Source organism: Ammospiza nelsoni, chromosome 6, assembly GCF_027579445.1.
Source record: "Ammospiza nelsoni isolate bAmmNel1 chromosome 6, bAmmNel1.pri, whole genome shotgun sequence".
NCBI classification, from domain to species: domain Eukaryota; kingdom Metazoa; phylum Chordata; class Aves; order Passeriformes; family Passerellidae; genus Ammospiza; species Ammospiza nelsoni.
The window spans coordinates 54,102,626-54,123,139 of NC_080638.1; the positions used below are offsets into that span (position 1 = coordinate 54,102,626).

Here is a 20,514-nt window from a genome sequence, read left to right on the forward strand (position 1 = left end):
TCATTACCCAAAATAAATTGTGAATCAGCTGCTGAGCCAGGTGGCTTGGGAGAGCAGAAGTGGTTTGTACAAGTGCCTGCTCTTGTGGAGAAGGCTGGCAGCCCATTCCTCCTTGGGATGTGGCTGCAGCAGGGACGTGTCCAGGTGAGAGCTGATGCCACAGCCAAGCTCAGCAGCACGTGCTGTGCCTGCTGCCTCCTGCTCCCTGTGAGCACAGCCCTGCCCTGCCCTGGAGCTGGGACGTATCTGCACCAGCTGATGCTTCTCAGCACAGACTGTGAAGTTTGATATGACAAAATAGGCTTATTTCTTTTTTGATTAATGAAGATGCTTTGATTACATCAGCTTATTTCTTCTGTTTCTGGGCATCATTTCAAATGGACAATGCAATTTACTTTGGTTGTGTACATTAGAAAAATTCTAAATCATGAAAACACATTTGATTTGATGTCTGATTAAAATTCCACCTAAACCAGACTGTACAGGTGTGCCAAGGTTGCTTTCAATATGGCCTCAATTTCATGCCTATTATTACTCTGTAACTGATAACATCTTTTCCTTTTTCCGGGGAGAATAAAATGTGAGGCTGTCACTGAAAAAAAAAAAAAAAAGAAAAGAAAAACCAAGCATTGTTTATGCTTGTTCTTGAGGGAGTTCATCTTGTGCATCTCTGTTTTGCTGAATATTAAGGAATTGTATGGAATCTGTGTTTTAGCTACTTGCTGTATTTTTAAGTCTTTCTTTCTGTCTCAGTTTGCCTAAAGTAAAAATGCTTAGTGTCCCATGTTCTTTCAAAGATAACTTGTGGAATTAATTTCATGTTTCTTGCCTTCATTTGTGTAGATTTATTTTGCCTAAGTACACTGCTGAGAAGTGTCCCTGTATGCACTATCCTCAGAATTTAGAATTCATTGACTTGAACTGATACCAAATAAAATCAACACCAACTCCCCAAAAAACCCACATCCTGGGAAGAAAACTAGGGAAGGCTTTTGGGCTTGCTGTGGCATTCATGCTTTTGTTTTAGAATGCTGTTTATAGAAAAAGAGAGCCTCACAAACTAATACAGTACTGTCTGCTTTTGTCTTCCAGTGAGGATGAAATGGAAGAAGCAAATGGAAATAACCCTATTGACATTGAAGTTGAACAAAACAAGGAGAGCAAAAAGGAGGTATAATTCTGTTTCTTACTCCTGTACAAATGAAAGTGTTTATTTACTAGCTACTTTGTGACAGTATCTAATTTTCTTCAGTACTTTGTCTAGTTGTCATACAAGAAAAGAATTGTCTTCAGAATTATTCTTAGATCAAGACAAGTATAGATAAAGAAGTTGTTATGGATAGAGCTGGGAAAATTTAACACTTCACCATCCCATGCTAATGTACTATGTGATTGTTTCCAGTCCCTTTTATCTTCTCTCTGTGTTAGCTTAAACCACCCTCAGTGGTTTAAATCAACTTAACTGCATGGAGATGGAGTAGAAGTACATCCCCCTATGGAGATGGCTTGGTGGAGGGGGGGATCCATCCTTTTGTTCTAGGTAGACCAACAGAAGAATGTTTATATACATGTTAGACTCTAAGGTACATTCCTGATGTATTGAAATCCCCAGCAATCCTTGTCACTTCACCAGCACCAGGATTGCAGCTGTATTGGTGAAAAGTAAGGGAGAAAGCCTTTGTGCCTAGTTAATTTTGTCTGGCAGGGTGACCTTAACCTGTTGTCACATCAGCTCAAAATGTAGTACTTGTGTTTCACTTCAAGTACTTCATTTTCTGTGGGCATAGAGTTCTGGATGAAAATAGCTACACAAATACAACAGTTATAAAAACCCAGCCTGTGATGCCCTGCAGGAGATCATATACTTCATCTCCATGTGCCTAACCTGCAGGTCACCTGTTACTAAATAAAAACACCTTGTTCAGCAGCAGTGTGGGTTGAATGTATGAGTTACAGGAAGATGATTAAGACTTTCTTTCCTTGAAGTTAGCTCCCTTTCCTGGTTTCTTCTAGCCTGATTTCTCTCCCAGTCTCTCTCTCCTGGTCATTCTATTTCTTAATTTTTTTAAAGGTTATCTTTAGGGAAAACCCTCTAGAAGTGTTTAAAGACATGATCCCACACAGTCTAAAAAGGGTTCTAGAGTAATGGTTTTGTCAGTCACTCTGTGAGGTTAATTCCTCCAACAAATAATTTTGCATGGAAATAACTGAAAAATCACCACATTTCCATCTGCTCTTCACCCACGTGAGGGTGCTCTCTAGACTTTCCAGGAAAGTTTTGCTGTTGTTTCCACTGATGGAACCAGCATGTTCCTGATGTCTTCCTGGAGGCAGAGTGGATGTGAAGCCATTTGTATTAATCCTTACAAGAAACTGAGTTCTCAGAAGCCTCAGTAACACTCAGGAAGGGTTCTCACTTGGCTAAGTTCCAGCAGTGTACTGTAACTCTATAGTGTTTTGTAAATAATGCTATTGTCTCATTTCCCATTATTTTAATGAATTTGCAGTTAAGATTTTTCTGTAAGCTCTTCAAAAGCTTTCATCTGTAAAAGAACTCTGTTCAACCCCCTTTATTATTTCCCAACCAATGCTGACATGTCCTGAACTTGCTGCAGAAGAGAGAAGGATAGTTCTTCTCCAGCTTGGCTGCATGTAAGGCCAAAACAGATCAGATGTCTGGTTTGGACAGCTACCATCAAGATATTTTTGCAGAAAATGTTAGTGTGGGAGGAGGCTTTGTGCCCTCCTTGTAACACTGGTACAGGCCATGGCACTCGAACCAATCTGAAACTCATGCAGTGTATTGAGTCTGGCTGTGTGTGCGATGGCAGCCTTGTGGGGACTCTTCAGGACAGGGATTGTCCTGAAAATGGAGCTGACAGCCTTCATAGCCTGTTCAGAGTTCAGCTGTGCCTGTTCAGTCTGGAGAGGAGGAGTCTCAGGAGAGACCTCTATCTCTCTCTGCAGCTGCCTGAAAGGCTGTAGCAAAGTGGAGATTGGTCTCTTCTCCCAGACATCCAGGGATACAATGAGAGAAAACGTCCTTAAGGAGGGTTCAGGTTGGACATGAAGAAGAATTTTTTCACTGAAAGGATTGTCAAGCACTGGAATGGGCTGCCTGGGAACATAGCAGAGTCACCATCCCTGGAAGTGTTCAAGAAATGACTGGACGTGGCACTTAGTGATGTGGTTTGGTTGATGAGTGTTTGGTCAAAGGTTGGACTCTGTGATCTTGGAGGTCTTCTCCAACTTAAGGATTCAGTGATTCTGATCCTACAGTACCTGAATTTAGGGCTTATTGAAATGCCTTGAGAGACAGAGCAGGTAACCAGGAGGGGACAAGTTTGTCCTTGGTCATTAGGTTTCTTTAGTGATGTGGTCAGACATGCAGGGGCTGTGATGTGCCAGCAGCCCAGGACTCTTACTGTAAGGAACCTCCCTGTCCCAGATCTGCAGAGATGGTTTTTTCAGCTCTGAGACCTGTTGGTAATACTGGGATTTCTCAGAGTATCTGAAATCTTTCATCTGTTTCCTCTTTTGAGGATCATTGGAAGAAGAATGTTCTTTTTTTAAATTTAATTGTTAGTGCAACTGTTTGGATTTCCTTGCATATTGACTCTGTAATACTGAGGTCATGACCTAGACCTGCTTCCTTTGTATCTTCCTTGTTCCTGGAAGTGCCTCCTACTTCATGCTCTGTTTTTATGCAGCTTGAGATACCTTTATCTTCTTTTTACACAGTGAAATCTGAGGAAGGGAACATTGTATTAAGGAGTTTGTAAGACTGAAGTGCACTGGATAGCAGTGGCAATATCTAAATAAACAGGAGTACTGCTAAATCCCTTCTAAATCCCTGCATTTTAATTCTCTCTGGTTTTCAAAAATTGGTTTAATTCTCAAGAGAAATGTGTGTGGCCAGGAATGAAGAGTTTCCAGGACAGACTAGATGTTCCAATTTTTGCTGGGGCCTAGAGGCATTTGGAGCTGTCAAAAACTGTTCTGCTGGAGCTCTGGTTCTTGTCTGCAACACAAAAGAGCTTTGCATTTTTTTAACTGTGTAAAACAGTAATTTGAAACTGCTTTCATTTTTCTTTAATGTTGAAGCTTCTGGGATGTTTGGACTGCAGGCATTGCCTGTTGGTCAGCAGACAGGCTGAACCTGCAGTGAGGCATTGCTGTGTAGTCCTGGGAAGCAGTGTATGTAGATGAAATATGAGTGGATCTGAAATGTCTGTCCATGCTGAATAATTTACCTGGCTCAGTTATCAAAGTGCTCCCTTCTGAAGCAGAGAGCAGAGCTTACTTCACTTGTTCATAGCTAACCAGTCTGGTTTCTCCTGTTCACCACCTGCTGTGAGGGACATAAGGGTATCCCTCCTGCAATGGCCAGAGTTACCTCTGGGCTTGCCCTAGGCATTAGATCTCCTGGAATACTGTGCACCAGTGGATGGAAGAAAAAGGTTGAGAGCAGGCAACTGTCCACACTACTGCTGCTGCTGCTGTGGGGCTCTGGCCATTGTGCCCATGAGGAGGGTGAAAGCTTTTATTCATGGCAGCTGTGCTGGAGTCCTTTGGGAGTCAGAACTTCATACTTGGGTTTGGTGCTCAGCTTCATGTGGTTTCAAAGGCAAGCATTCAATGCTAATGGGCAAATGCCACAAACTGTGTAGAAACTGTATGTAGCTGCAAATTAGGAGGAAAACAATAGCACCAAGTGAAGCCAATGTGTTTAAAGCTTGCAGTAATCAAGCAGAGGATTCACATGTAATGCCTCCCCTCTGCTTTTTCTCTCCTTGCCACCCCTCTGTTCTGTGTTCTTGGCCAGGCTCCAGTCACTGGGTAAAAAATCTTAGGTATGAGTTGATTGTTGAGTGTAACTTCAGGAAGAAATGGGTTTGCTATCTTAGAATCAGCTTTGCTCTTGAAGGATCTGTAGTAAGTGTCCTGGCTAATCTACCTGTCTTTGCTTTAGACATAAAGGATAAAAATAGGAAGTGCTTTGTGAAATACTCCTTTTTCAAAAAAAGACTTAACATTTATTTTAGGTAAAACTGCACCATTTTGATGGAACAGTTGATATTCAAATGCTATGCAAGAAAACCTGGCTTCCAAGAAATGGTGTAACAGTCTAAGAATTACACTGTTGTCACCTCACTCCTTTATCCTTTGCCTTTAAATAAATTTGATTTATTCCTTCCTGTCTCTGTCAGGTAGTAAAACAACTCTCAGTAAAGTATTTTAGTTATGTTCTTTCTGTTTCCACACTTCACTTTGTTTCCTTCTTGGTGGTGTGTCCAGATCTGATGATGAAAACAAGAAGAAGGGTTTTGGAGGTTTGAAAATAACCAGAACATTTAACAAATGCAAAATTGGGCATCTGTCTCCCAAAATGAGAATGGGTAGAGAAGGCAACCACAGTATCTCTGTAAACACTGAAAGCTGCTAAAGGAAAGGAGAGATTTGTATAAGACTGTTTGTATGACATGCCACTGAAAGCAAAAATGTCCTCCTGTCTGCATACTGACATTGTTGTTCTCCAGCCTTTGATGTGGCTAAAAATCAGTGTCACAGAATGGTTTGAGCTGGAAGGGATCTCTAAAGATACTTGATTTTGTAAAATGACTGACTGCTGTTTGCCAGGTGCCACCTGCTGAAACTGTCCCTCAGGTGAAGAAGGAGAAGCACAGTACACAGGCCAAGAACAGAGCAAAGAGGAAACCTCCCAAAGGAATGTTCCTTTCCCAGGAAGATGTGGAGGCTGTTTCTGCCAATGCCACAGCTGCTACCACTGTACTCAGACAACTGGACATGGAGTTGGTCTCAATCAAGCGGCAGGTACGAGCGGGATGGCACAGGAGTCACTGCTGGGTTTGCTGGCACTGCCTGGTGCAGTCTGCAAAGCTGGCAGAAACTTGGAGCTTGGCAGTGATGATGCACAATGCTACATGCCTTAATTGACAAGCTACTGTCCTTGTGCTCTGAATGCAGCTCTGGGTTTTACATCTCTCAGGTTTTAGTTCCGTGGGCAAGCCTACTTTTGACCTGAAGTAAAACAAGGGAAAGTTCATAGCAGGGACTCGAAGGAACATTTGTTGGCCCCTAGCTTTTCTTGCAGTTCAGAATTCCTTCTACAGTTTTAATTGTGACTTTCCTCAGGTGGCATTGGTTTCAGCAGTATGCAATTTCCAACTGCAGCAGCTCTTTCTTTTGCCTTTTCATTTGGTACTTTCAGAAGCTGCAAATTTGTTTGGCTTAGTCTTTCCTAGACAGGTATCATACAGATTCCTTATGTACCTTTTGCTTCCTTGATGGATCTGCCTTTTAAACAAATGTTTTTCAAATATCTGTGAGTAAATACAGGTTTGCTACATGAGTTTATCGCCTAGATCTGAGCATTTTGCTGTTTCTAAAGCAGAGATCTGTCTCAAGCTCTTTATTGAAGTTAATAGAATTGGTATTTTGGCCTGAAGCCTTTTTCCGGCACTCCGGGAGAAGCTGAACTCTTTAGCAGTCTTTGATTCATTACTTGCTGCAGATGGGTTTGGTCTTCTTATGCTGGGCTTTATACAGACCTGGAAGTTGGGACAGTTCTTGCTTCAAATAACTTGTAGACAGCAGAGAATAAATTAAATGGGATCTCCTGATTTGCCAGCTGCTCCTGCTGTACATTATTCCAATATAGCAAACTTTCTTTTTGGAAAGGGCAGGCTGTGACAAAAACTGGAAGGCTGAGCTTTTGAGGTTCCTGCCAAGGCTGCTGGAAAAGGGCTTGTCCAAAGATTTTTTTTTAAAATTCTTCTTAAAGGGATGAAACTTTCTTTTCAGATTCAGAATATCAAACAGACAAACAGCGCGCTCAAAGAAAAGCTTGAAGGTGGTATAGAACAATACAGACTTCCAGAGGTGAGATAATTTTCTGACCTTTGTTAATTGTGAAGATAAATGCTAATAATATACTTTAACTAACAGTGAATTCCTTGTTGCACTTTTGAGAGGTTTTTATGAGCTCAGATACAAGTGAAAGTATATAAATGAAGTTACCTAATTTTTGTTGCTGTTGCTGTCTAGGTCGTCCAGAAATTTAATGCACGTTGGACCACAGATGAGCAGCTTCTTGCTGTACAAGGTATGGCACTACAAGTTTATTTGTACTTCAGTTGTTGGTAGTCAAAACCCTGGTTCATTTCAGAGCTGAGTTTCTCTTCAGAAGGTAAGGAAGGAGGACTTGGACACTGCCATGTACTAATGCCCAAAGAATGTACTTGAACAGGGATACAATATTCCTCCTTCTCCTCCCTGAGCAACATAAATGGCATCATGTGAATGTTGGGACATAGTGTCTGCCTGTCCAAGCTTTCAGAAAGTGAAACTCAGCTGGAGTCACTGCTGTCATCTTTGTGTAACTTTTCAAGCAGTACAGGCAGATTTAAACAGGCCTTACATTTGATTCCACCCATCTTTTACTACACCTCTATTCTCTTCTCCAGCACTGGTTTTAACTGTGTCTCTTTCCCAGTTTAGACTTTTTTTTATTCTGCATTAATCTGAAGAAGGTTTGAAACCTTGACAGAACTTCAGCTTTGGATCCTTATGCTGTGACTTGAGCCTGATTTGTGGTCTTTATGGAAATAACTCACTGCTTTTGTTTTTGTTGCTTTTAGCAATCAGGAAATATGGCCGAGACTTTCAGGCAATCTCTGATGTGATTGGAAACAAATCTGTGGTGCAAGTGAAGAACTTTTTTGTAAATTATCGACGTCGTTTCAACATAGATGAAGTCCTACAGGAGTGGGAGGCAGAGCATGGCAAAGAGGAGACAAATGGAACCAATAGCCAGAAGCCTGTAAAATCTCCTGATAATTCCACTAAAATGTCTGAAGAGGAAGATGAGGTAAATCCAATTTAAAAGTCACATCAAATTCCCAATCTGAGCTCAGTTCAGATAGATGTGTGTGTGTATTTATATATATAGTCTTTGCAAAAGCCATTTTTGTCAACTTTCAGTCAGTGCATATTTTACTTCATCTGGGTATACAATTCCAGTACTGATTTGGGGAATTGGGAGATCCAGGCTTGTATGAAAGTGGAAGGAGAACATTAAATTTGCAGCCCTCAGACAGTATGTGTATCTCATCAGAACATAGATGTTTTAATACCTCTTTCTGCTGAAGCCCCATGCATCTTAATTTTGGATTTTTTCCCTGCACTCAGTTCTCCCAGCTCTTCTAGGTTTGGCTAGGTTTGATCATAGAATCTTCTAAGCCAAAGCTTGCTCTTTAATTTTTGGTGAGTGGTTTCACTCAAATGAAGGGAAGAAAGCTATAAGCAACGTGAGTGCATGGAACTTCACTCTGGAGTTGCCTAAAGGCAAAGTTTCCTTAAGTTTACAGCTGTTTCTGTAAAGGCAAATTTTAGGAACAGCCTGTTCTTGATGGAGGTTCAGAGTTAACACTTTTCCAAAGGCCATGTGGGTTTGAAATTAACAAAGAGACTGTAGGATGTTTAAGTATGGAAGTTAGTTACAAAAATTCAGTATTAAAAATAAAGGTTAATACTTAGTCTTGTAGAAGAAAACCATGGTAGAGGTTTGTGTGTTAAAAAGTCTGATCAAGGACTTCCTTTGGCCTAATTTAAAAGACGACTTGGTGAAAAAACTGTGCATTGTAAATGCAAGCACAGTCAACAGCATAAGGCAAATTTTGGTTGAGCATGGGGTAAAGACTTCTCAGTGTGCTGTATATTTTTGTTGCTCTGATTAGGGCTGCATCACTTGGACATTCATTGTCCTTCAGACATTTAAAAAGCAGAACTTCACTGCTTCACAAAACCTAATAACATGCAATTCAAAGTTGCTTACATTTGGGAACTAAGTCCAAAGGTATGACAAATGGACAAAACCAAACTCAGAACACTTGCCTTCACTGGTGTGTGTGAGTGAAATTGTTCCATTCTTCCAGAATTGAGAGATGGAGCAAACCAGCATTGGTGCTAGTACATAGCCACCAATTTGAAAGATATGTGGCTCTTGCTACTGTCTTTTCCTGTGTCCTGTAGAATTATATGTTGATAATGCAGAGCTTTTCTTCTCTGGGCCCTCTGGAATTCTTCCTAGCTTCAGATACATCCTTGCTTCTGAAAGCTGAGGTCAAAAAAGGGGAATTTCACTTGACATAGGGAAGCAATGGCTTCAGAAGGAGCTGGAGTGGGCTGGTGTGGCCAGGTGGGTGGATACTGGAGCAATGAGGATCCCAAATGAGTTGGGAGAGTGAAGGCATGGCAGCAAGGTCTGGTAAAATGACAACTAGAGCAACAAGTGTGATCCTGAGATTAGTGATGGAAGGTGCCCACTCTGGAGCAGATCAAGTGCTGAGTGGTGGGAACCAGACCAAAAGAAGCTGTGAATGTGGAGCTCCTGCCTTCAGAGGTGGCATAAGCCAAGTGCTGACTGGGTGTCTGGCTCAGTGGTTCTGGGGCCAAGGTGAAACATCACTGGGGTTGTGACAAAAGTGACCTGCATGGGCTGGGACAGGGTTCCTGGTTCCTCCTTGTGCAGTGCTGCATGGCTGGTGCCTGCTCTTGGGGGCACTGGGACAGGCAGTGTCTGGTCAAGTCAGGTGGATTCAGCAGTAGCCAGAAGGCTCTGCTGGCCTAACACTGAAATCCCGTGGGTGCTTTCTTCCCTGGCATGCCTTGGCTGTCTGGCCACCAGCCTCTCCTGAAAGGTTCATCAGACTTGTGAGGGCTTTGGGCTTTGCCATAGCAAGGGGCCGTAGTTCCTTTTATTTGCAGGGGGGAGTTGAGGCAGTTGGTTTTAAAGCAGCATCAACTCTAGTCTTAATTTGTATGTGTTCAGTTTCCCAACAACAAATCCCAGTGAAAGCTGTTGGAATTCCCCCCATGTGGCAGGGTTGTATGTTTTGTCACTGTCAGTACCATAGATTTGGGCTGAAATTTGCAGATGCTAGAAAGCCTATGTGTATTCATTTTAAACTAAATGTCTGCTTTTTCTCTCCCCTTCCCTCCAGGCTACTTCTGTTCTTGATGTCAGATATGCATCTGCTTCGTGAGAAGGTGCTGTAGCCTAGAACAATTTGTGTTGACTACTGTGTTATCCAGGATATCAGGTATTAGCAAACCTCAGACAGCCATCTGCATCATATCTGTGGACAAGCAGCTATTACCAAAAAAAAGGCAAACGCTTCCAGTCCTGTGCTACATCTGCCTTAATCTCCCCTCATTCCTCCATACTGCCTCCACTTTCTTTCAAAAGCACCCAGGTAGCTCAGCTCTCCATTTCACCAACGTCATGCTTAAGCATGGGGACTTCTAAAACCAGTAACACCTGTCTATAAATTTTGACCAACCTGCAAAACAAGGAGCTCCTTAGCAGCCCCACAGTAACTCTACACGTTAGGAGTTCTTATAACACTTGGTCCTTAGGGTATAAGTATGTATTGCTGCATGGCCTCGTGGTCTCCGCTTCCTGTGTATTCTTACGATGACACTATGATTAGTGAGCTTTCTATAAAGGAGGGGCCTGTGCACATGCCAGCCGTGGCAGGTTTGTTCTGCAGTGACAGGACATGTTAGCAAGCAATCATGCATAATGCAAAGTGATAGGAAATGTTATTTCTAAGATTTGGTCAGTCCAAGGTTGTAGATGTAACTCATTACACTTCTGGTTTGTGCAATTTTTTCCACTGTATTTGTGTGTTCTTGCTTCATAGAAAGCTCCCTAATTGAGCATTTTATTCCTGTATATTTTAATGGCTTTTATTTAGTGCAAAAGGGAATACTTAACCTGAAACTGTTTGATACGCTATTTAACCCCTGGCATCAGCATTTGCATTGTAACTTGTTAAGTGAGTGCTACACAACTTTCTTTTTCCTGATCATCTGTGGGATTAAGTCAAAACAACTTTCTCTGGTGCCTCTCCTTTTGGGGAATATGTGCCTTTTTGCATTTGGCTACCATAGATCACTTTCTGTCCCAGTGTCTCATTCCTCTTCAGAGCGCTGTTTGCCAAAGACATCCAACTGCTTCTCCCACTGGAAGTCTGGATGAGGGTTGGAGCACAAAATTCAACCTTCAGGAGTTTTTGGTTTCTTGCAAGTGTAATGGAGAAGAACTGGGTTAATTTTCATTGGCCATTTTAACCCTTCTGAAGCACACATCGCTTTCATGTTCTGAACCAAAATATGCAATTTCAAATCTAAGAGGTGCTTTTCCAAATACTTGGTGCATGCAGCTTTCAAATCCCAGCCCTCTGCTCGGATGGCCCATGCCGTGGCCTGTCTAGCTGGCTTGAACTGGAGCTATTCTTGCAAGTCCCGTAGGAGGACTTTGCACCTTGAACAGGGTGGTTGCTGCCTGCTGAGCAGTGTCCAGGGAAGCTAGAAGCAGCAGTATTACTTCTTGTCCAGGGGAAAGCTGCAAAATAACACTAGTCACAAAGCATTTAAAAATGGTTAATTTAATGATGTTGGAAGAAACCACCAGGTGTCTTTGCAGGTGGAGAAAAGGACCTTCCTTGCCTCTCTTCCTCTACAGAGGATTGAAGCCAAGATGGCACACAGTGATGTACAGCACCATTCTTACACAACTTGAAATGAGCTAGCCTGTGGCCTGGCCTGCAGCTGAGGTTGATAAAGCTCAGGGCCAGGCCCTGGACTTGGTGCTGAGGTTTGGCTGCTGGGCTGTGCTGTGTGCTGTGATGGCTTTTCCCTTTGTACCTGAGCAGGGCAGGCTGATGTCAGCTGGGCAACAGAGCTGGCTCTGACACCTCCTGCGGTGTGGTCACAGCCCCAGGAAAGGCAGGGGAGGTGGCCTTTTGTGGCACTGAGGTTGGTCTTAGCCTTGGAGGAAAGTTCCATGTCAGAAACTGGGCAGCAACACACAGGCACAGCGCAGGTAGGGATTTCCTAGGGCAGGTTAGAGTGTGGAGCCCCAAAAGGGCCCTTTGAGCCACTTGGCAGCTGTTTCTGAGCAGTTCCATTCTAGTAGCTCCAGAGAGATCCTCTGAGGTGATGGGAGGCTGGAAGGGAGCTGTTCCCTATCCTCTGTATTGCCTAGCTGCTGCTGTGACCTGGCAGCTCTGGTGGCTCAGATGTTCCTTCAGACCTGTGCCGGTTGGAGCTGGGAGTCTCTTGTGGGAAGGAATGCTAGGAGTTAGCCAGTGTGAATTAGGAATAAAGACCGGGCAAATAGCACTGTGAATCCAGTTACAGTTGTGGTGTAAAGCAATGCTGCTCTTTAGAAACACTCTGGTATTGAATATTAAACCTCCTGCTGGTACCAATGCATGCAGACAGGTCCTCACTGGTGTGGGAGCTTGCATCCCAGCTGGGGGAGCTCATCAGGACAGGCTTCTGCTGGAGACTTAGGTACCTGTGAGGACTTCTCATTGGTTTTTTGCCCTCAAATCTGTCCATCTTATCAGAAAAGTTGTGTTTTGGCTTCATCCCCATGGGGTAGGGGGAAACGTGTATCATTTGTGATATTAGGAAGAAAAAAGTTGTTTAATTATTTTTCAGTTTACTGCTATCTTATTGTAGTTGATACATGCAATATAATAGCACTGTATTTTAAACGTTTAGTTTTTTACATTCTCTTGAACTATGTTTTTAAATGCGATAAAATCATTTTAGCTTTTGAAATGGTTTGACCTTGTTTAAGTGAAGACCCTCTTTTTCTTTTGTTAAATGGGTCAAGCATTAGATACATCAACTGGTTGCATTCTGACTAGAAGGGTCCACAAAGATAACTGCATAAAATAAGAATATTCACTTAAATTTTGTTTCTTAAACTATCGATGTGAATGTCATAATTATATATATTTTGTGGAAAATGGGAAATTATTTCTCCTAAGTATAAGTTATTGTGCAAAATATGGTATCGTTAAAGAAAATGATAGTTTAAGTTTTAGTTTTAGAAATCTTAAAGATATAAAAGTGTATTGCATATGCATAAACAAATTTCATTTGTTCTATTTAATTTTTATGTAGTTGTGTAAAGTGCTAGGTAACTTCTTTTTTCACTTATCCATTAAAACAACCTTGTTACTTGAATATTCGTGTTTAACTGGTTTGAAACAGTGATCAATTTTTGTAATATAATCTTATAACCAAGGGAAAAAAATACATGCCTCAGTTGTGCTTAACAGTAAAGCAACAATGTACAATCAGATGCTTAAGACCGTAGTAGCCATACCTGGTAGTGCAACCACAATGGTTGTGTCTCAATATATTTAATACCTATGGGGATAATGGTTTCTTAATATATTTTTACAAGTTTGCAACCAGGAAGACCCCATAAATATCCACTAGAACACTTTTTTAATAGTTAAAATAAGAGTGAAACTCTTACTCTCTCTTAAAGCAATGTCCTGACAAACATTTTTCTTTCCTGTACAAATACATCAGAAACATTATGTATTAAAATATGCTCATTGTCACTTTAAATTTCAGTTTTTATTCTATGAATTCGCTAATATTCTGTTGGTATTCTTGCACACCAAATATGAGCCAAACAGTGCATTACACTAACTTGATCACTGGATTTGTGAACAAAATCTCCAAGTCAATGAAATGCAAAAATATCATAGGAGATTTTTTTTGATAATGCATTTATTTTTCAAATTGGTATGAATTTGTACATAGCCCATTCAGCGATGAGTGGGCTGATATTTTCCAAAAAAAAAGGAGAAAAAATATTTTATTAGCTCCAGCTTGTCTTCAGTAAGTCAAAATCTAGTGATCTTGTGCAATGCCCCTAAAGCAAATACTTTCTGCCACTCCCTGGATTAATGCAGCTTTTCCTGTTGATAGTAAAGCACAATTGCAGTGAAAGTTACAGTTCAGAAGATGGAAGGTCAGTATAGTCTATGCATGTTGTATAATAATGAGTGTTTACATTCATATTCTCCTAAAATAAAATTTATACTGGAGTGTATAGTATTCCATTATGTAGATTTTATCAATTTTGTTAACTGCTTATAGATTGCTTAAAAGAAGTTTTTTCAAGATTTTAAAAGATGTATAAGGTTAAGTTTGCAAATATAATGGAAATGCTGTATAGCTTTTGAAGTGATGAAATACTCGTTGGGATTTTAAAGAAAGTATGTTGTAATAATGCTGTTGTAAGTAATATTTTAAATGTCTTTTTTGCCTGTTTTCTATTATTCAGCACACTTACTGTGATGAATGTTCATAGCATTATAAAATTGCTTAGCCACTGAAAAGTAACATTTGGTTTTGGATTATTTTACTGTATGAGGAATTATAGTGGGGTAAATTCCTTTGTGAAATTCTACATAATTCATTTTTCTATGATTTCCAATGTTTGCTGACATCAAATAAAATTTTTTCAAGCCATTGATGTAATAAAATATGTAGTAAAATGTTATTGATGTAAAATGTGGTTCGGATGTGTAACTGACCCCCTACCTTTCAGATTTTGGTCAGGAGATAACAAAAAGGGTTTTCCCTTTCCTGACAGTGTCATCCCTCAGATAAGGAAGACCTGAAGAATAAACTGCTGCCTCTTTGCTTCATGTACAAAGCACTTGGCTGTACAAGTTAACAAGATTGTCATCTTTCACATGAAATAAACACATTTAAATTCATAGGAAAAGGCAACACTTGCCCTCAAAGCTCAGCAGTGTGCAATGTTGCTATTGAAGATGCTCAGAAGGGTAGGAAATTTTGCACCTTGGAATTTTCACAAGATCATGTGTTTTGACTTCACACGCTGGAGTGCTGCTGAGCACTAAACACAGAAGCACAGAGAGGATTTGAAAGTGCTTTGAGCAGATTTCCCAGCAGTGCTCTGGGAGCCCAGGGTTAGCCCAGGACAGGAGACACGAAGTTCTGTGCTTTGCTCATGTGTGTTAAAGGCAGCAGAACTCCTGCAGCAGGACACTGGTGGTTCCCCCTCTGCAGCCTATGGAGGGCAGGAATTAGTCATGCATTTCTATATTGTAAAGCAAAGTGGTAGGGATGGAGACTGATTTGGGGTTTTGGAAGCACAAGCAGCATTTTTGAGAGCTGAGGGTGTTTCCTTACTGGAAAGCATTCCTTGTAATTTTCCTGCTGGTAGAGAATATGGTACCAATGTTGTAAGGTAGCAATCTGCTTTCTTAGGGGAGTTACTTAACTCCAAGCACTTAAATCTTCAATACAAACCAGCCTTTCTTCCCCATGTGCCCCCAAACCCCAAAGTAAAACAAAGAGAAACAAATAAAAAGGAAGTACCTTCCTTTCAATCAGGCAGCACAAAAAGGTGAGGAAATGGGGACTTCCCCTGCATGAACACATAGTCTAAAAGCAAAGGTAAAGTAGCCATAATGCCACTGGTTTTGGAAGCACAGGTGATGTACCTGTGCCTGGTAATGGTATGTGTTTGTAAATGGGAATGCAGTGTTGAATTAATGCTGTATTACAGCCTGTCCTACGTAAACAAACTGGAATCTGAACATGGTGGCACCAAGCACTTCTCCCTTAGAGCAGGAGCTGCCTTGCAAGTACAAGCTGGAGTTCAGGCTGAAAGGGAAGAGTTCACTCTTGGTGCTACTAAATGTACCAAGATCTTAATATGATCCCCAAGTATCAGCTTTATGAAGTAACAGTATAAACCTGAATTTAATTTCATAAACCATCTTCCAGTCTGAAAGATGCAGACTGATGTTGGAGAGAGAAAACCAGATATCAAACCTATTATTCACTTCTAAAGCATGCTCTGGCTCAGCCACCAAAATAGCCTTTGAAATAGTAAAAGCAAATGTAATTTCTGGTCATGCCTCTAATAAACAGTCAACAAAATGTATTTGTACAAACAAAATCAAACAAAAACATTTCTGCAAAGAGCCTGCTGAGAGTGGTGGAGAAATTGTTTTCTTTTGTTGCAGAAGAACTAAGGAGGAATCACTGTAAAATTTTATGGGAACAAAGTTTCTAAGGTTATCAAGAAGGGAATTATTGAGGACAAAGTTTCTAGGGTTATCGAGAAGGGAATTATTGAGGACGCTGGAATCAAGGAGATCTGAACTTTGATAGATGGAGCAATCACCTGGAAGTTTCCCCTGCTGAAAGGGGAGAAGTTTGTATGGAGGAAGGCTGCAGCCTAGCCTAACAAGGGCACCAAAGGGCAGGATTTTCTGATTCAGGTAAAAACATTGATCAGGTAAGGAGTTCACAGTGGCAGATCAGGAAATGGGAGTCGGGTCATGCTGACTGATACATTTGTATCTGGAGCCAAGGGTGAGGGAGAAGTGAGCTGTTTGTTCTGATTCTGGATGTGTTCTTCATTTTCATGAAGGTATTTTGCAACAGGAGCAGGTGTGTGGAATGATTCACACAATAAAATGTGAAGTGGGAGATGCTTTTCCCTTTCTGCACACTTTGGGGGCACAGACCCAATGTGTCTGACACGTAATGTGTGAGACCATGGCTTAGCAAGACCTAGACTTCCTTTTGAAATGGAAGATGAGACTGTGTGTGTGACAAAACCGAGCTGATTTCTATTAGAAAAAGATGAATAGGAGATCTCAGCAGCTGCAGACTTCTTGATGCTGCCTTGTGTATTCAAGTTTTAGAATAAGACACAATGGAAAGTGAATTAATGAAATAGAAGAATGGGTGCAGTGGGTTTGCCAGAGATCCACGTGTGCCTGATTAGTCTATGGCGAGGTGCAGGATTCATCTGTGGATAAGGATATCACTGCCTGAGCTCGCTGTCCAGATTCCCTTAGAGAGAAATAAGCTTTTCTAGGGTATAATTAATTTAATCCTAAATTAGATGTTGAAAACTGATCTAATGTATTACATCCTGAAAGTGCTTATTCCCTTCCTTATTATAGATCAAGGTAGAGCCTAGGGCTCTGTCTCTGATGTGGGAGCTGGCCATTAACCACGCTGGTGCCATGGCTGCCTGGGCTTAACCCAGGAGGGGACAAGGACTTGGACCCCTCGCTGCAGTGGTGGGCACTGTGCTTGGAGCTGGACAAAGAAATGTTGATGCCTCATACCAGTGTTTGGAAAGGTCCTCTGGGGTATTGTGTTCTTGACACAAGATACAGTGGGGAATCTGGGATGGTTGGAAACTTCTGGAGCTTCTAGACAAGTATGTGCTCAAAATCCCAGATTTTTGTTGCTTGTTGGAATTTGCCTCTGATTAAAGAACTAGCTCCCCAGTGGTTTGGAACCTTGTAAGTGCTCTGTAAAAGTAGATTTATTGTGTGGGTAAGCCCACTGGGCTGAATTTCAATTCCTTTTGAGCCCTGTATCCCACCTCTCTTGAAGGGACAGCTCAGGTAAGAAGTGTCCTGTGAAGAGTGTCACTAATGCTGAAAATGTTATAATGGTATATTTTCTACTATGTTTAGCCTTTCCAGTACAACTTTAGGGGCAGCTTTTCTAATACCAAAAGTAGCTTTGTGTCTCTTATCAATATGCTGTGCTGTTAATGCTCCCAAAAAATAAATTAAAACCAGCTATTAATAAACCAAACCCAAAAGCAGTCAATTGGATGTTCTCCTTTAAGCTAATTCCCTTTTGCTGCGTGACTGCTTCTCCCCCCTGTGTGGTCAAGTCTCGCTGGCACAAATATTCTGAGAAGATAACTTTTAAGCTTAAATAAATTATCCTTTAAAAGTATTTGTATAAAGATTTCAGTTTCTGCAATTAATCAGGGAAGGCCGTGGGTTCAGCGCCGTGCTTTGCTCGGGAAGCAAACAATACCCTGTGCCTGTTCTCCATCACAGGCAGCCTCTTGCTTTGACTTTCAATGAGTGACCCAGAACCACTGTGGGATTTAGCAGCAGAAAAATAATTTAAGAGAACTGTTCCATGCACACAGGGAAGATAAACTAGTCAAGCAATTTGTTATGAACAATGCCGTTAGCCCAAGGCATGGATGGATAACTTCTCTTCCTCACGGTTTTATTTTAGTGCATTGTTAGCAGTGAGGGCTGGGATCTGCCAGGCCTCCAGATTTGTGGTTCAGCATTCAGCGTCAAGAAAAAAGATCATAATAAATATCAACTGACTTACATCTTCTCTTCCCTCAAATGTGCACTGCCTAGGGCCTCCAGAATGAGAAATACACCAACTCCTCTTCTGCCAGTCTGGCTCTCAAGGTGCAGAGAAAATCTCTTACAATAAGAGGAGAAAACCTGATTTTTTTGTGTGTGTGTATATGTGTGTATATATATATAAAAGTAACCTATGACTCCCTAACTTCTGTTGGATTTCCCAAGGTATTTTTTGTATTAATGCTTTAAACCGTAACTCCCCTAAATGAGGGAGTGTAGCCCCTGCTGTAGACATAAATAAAATAGGGAGCCTAATCCAAACTTTGTTAGGTGCATTTACAGAGTCTGGAGGGAGAGTTGGATCAAGTGGATAGTAAAAAACTTCATGATGTTAGAGCAAATGCAGTTTTAAATTATTACCTGCCAGCCTCTCATTAGGTGTGGGTCAGGCAGAAACCTGACAAGGATGTGCTTTGCTAATGAGGAGATGTGTTGGTGTTCTGGGGAGCAGCAAGGCTTCAGCAATGCTTTATTGACTGGAGAGAATGTCCAGCTCCTCAAATGGCTTCCTGCTTAGTTGGGGGACCCGTTTGTTTGAGGACACAGAGCAGGGAATTCTGTTGCTTTCATGAAACATCTTCCTTTTCACTTTGTCCACTGCAGATGGTAATTCCATGGATTGAACTGGGTGATCTCAAGGATTTCACTAGTAATTGTACTAACAAGAGGGCAGTGAATGTGGTCCTGTTTTCCATCCTTCTGCAATATTTTGCTTCTGTTATGAAAAGAAAAAGTTATCTGTACAATGAAGCTAAGAGGGTGTTTGTGATTTTTGTTGCTGTTCTTGCATTTAAAGATTGCCATAAAGCAGTGGAATCATCTCTGTTTTTCTTGTAAAGGTGTGTTTTTTTTCATTTAGTAACTCAGTTTTGTTTCTACAGCCTCCTGGGATGGAGAGGTCACAGTGCTGTATAAATGAAAGCTGAGTAATTGAGATGGTTTTCAATGTTTTTACATTTTACAAAAAAGTTAAATGTTTACTTAATGGCCTGTAAACCCTCAGGAGAATATATCTTTGTTTAAAAATTCAGAACCTGCTAAAGGCTTCAAACAACTACTGGTTGCTTGGGGGGACTCAGAGCATTGCTGAGAGTTGCTAACGTGCTCATGGAGGTGGAGCAAAACTATAATTGCTGCTAATTCTGCCAAACCTAAGGCAAGGTTAACTCATCTGTGAGCTAGGACGTGTCCTTCCCCTGGATTAGTCCTAGAATAATGACCAGTTAGGGCTGGCATTGCCAGCCTGTGGGTGTTTGGGAGGTAAAACCTTTAGCTGATGTTTCACAGTAATAGAAAAGTACTTAAGGAAGAGACAATTCCTAATCCTTGTGGTACATGGCTACCAAAAGCCCCAGAGATGTCATTATAGGCCGTGTGATCAAGCAAGGTGGTGTCAAAGAGGTTTGTGCTGGATCTTGTCTAATAGCAGAGGGTTATTTTTGGCTGGTGTAAGACAAGCCCCATGAAAAGCCAGTGCTGGTGGGAAGGGGCTGACCTGAGCTGGAGGAGCATCACAGGCTGAGGTGGTGCAGCAGCCTGGGGGAGTGGGTCCTTAGCTGCATGCAAGAGGCTTCTAGAGAGATGTCAGCGTGGACTTGCTCTCTGGAGGCTGAAGGTCTCTGACACTGGAAGGATGTTGCCCTTGGGGTTGGCTTGCTCCTTGGCAAGGATGGTATTTTTAGCAGGTTTTTCTGGAAACTCCTAACCAGGCATAATCAAAGCACAGAGTGAAGTTGGAGAGCACATGAAGAATGTCTTGGTATTATACACATCAACAAGGTTGCTGGGCTGTGCTCCAGCTGCAGATTAGCGTGGGTGTCTAGAAATCAACACAAGGTGCCTGGAACCTGTGCTGGGAGCAGTGGAAACCCCATTGCAGTCTGTGGGGGAGTTTGGGCTTGGGACTGCTGCCATGATCCTGTCTCTAAGGCCATTCCTGAGTAATGGATGAAAAGTTTGGGTTGTTTTCCCTGCTGAGTCTGGCTGCACATCACAAGTTCCCTTTTTTTCATGGCAGCCTTTTATAGCAGGTTGTTCTAGAATAGCTGGAGCTTTGGAGAACAGTGTCCAAATCTCTTCAGTGTGTGACTGTTTTGTTCTAAATGAGTTGTTTTGCAGGCAGACCCCCAAGGGCCACTTGCCTGGGTGGCTTTAGCTTGGCTTGGTTTATTTTTTGTATACTAATTATTCCTTTGAGATTCACTTTGTGATTTCTGTTCATCTGTTTAGGTGTCTCAGATGAGAAGACAAAGTAACATGTCATTTAAGTAAATTAGTATGTGAAAACTGTGTCCTGAAGTGTTTGATTAATGCCCACAGAAGCCTTTGGAAGCCATGTGTTTGTGGCTGGAAGCTGGGTAGTGTGTGCAGGCTGCTGTCTTAAATAGCAGCTGCAGCAGGACTAGGGAAGAAACTGTCAACCCTA

General features: G+C 41.6%; 1 protein-coding gene across 1 annotated transcript in view; it reads left to right on the forward strand.

Annotated features, from left to right (window-relative positions):
- Positions 1-14,387, forward strand: part of RCOR1 (REST corepressor 1) — an 81,807-nt gene extending 67,420 nt beyond the window's left edge. Inside the window, exons 7-12 of the mRNA XM_059473847.1 lie at positions 1,093-1,171; positions 5,641-5,835; positions 6,826-6,903; positions 7,069-7,126; positions 7,662-7,891; positions 10,026-14,387. Of these exons, the coding sequence (XP_059329830.1) occupies positions 1,093-1,171; positions 5,641-5,835; positions 6,826-6,903; positions 7,069-7,126; positions 7,662-7,891; positions 10,026-10,067 (682 nt within the window). The 3' untranslated portion in view covers positions 10,068-14,387. The remainder of the gene's footprint in view (positions 1-1,092; positions 1,172-5,640; positions 5,836-6,825; positions 6,904-7,068; positions 7,127-7,661; positions 7,892-10,025) is intronic.
- The last annotated feature ends 6,127 nt before the right edge of the window (positions 14,388-20,514 follow it).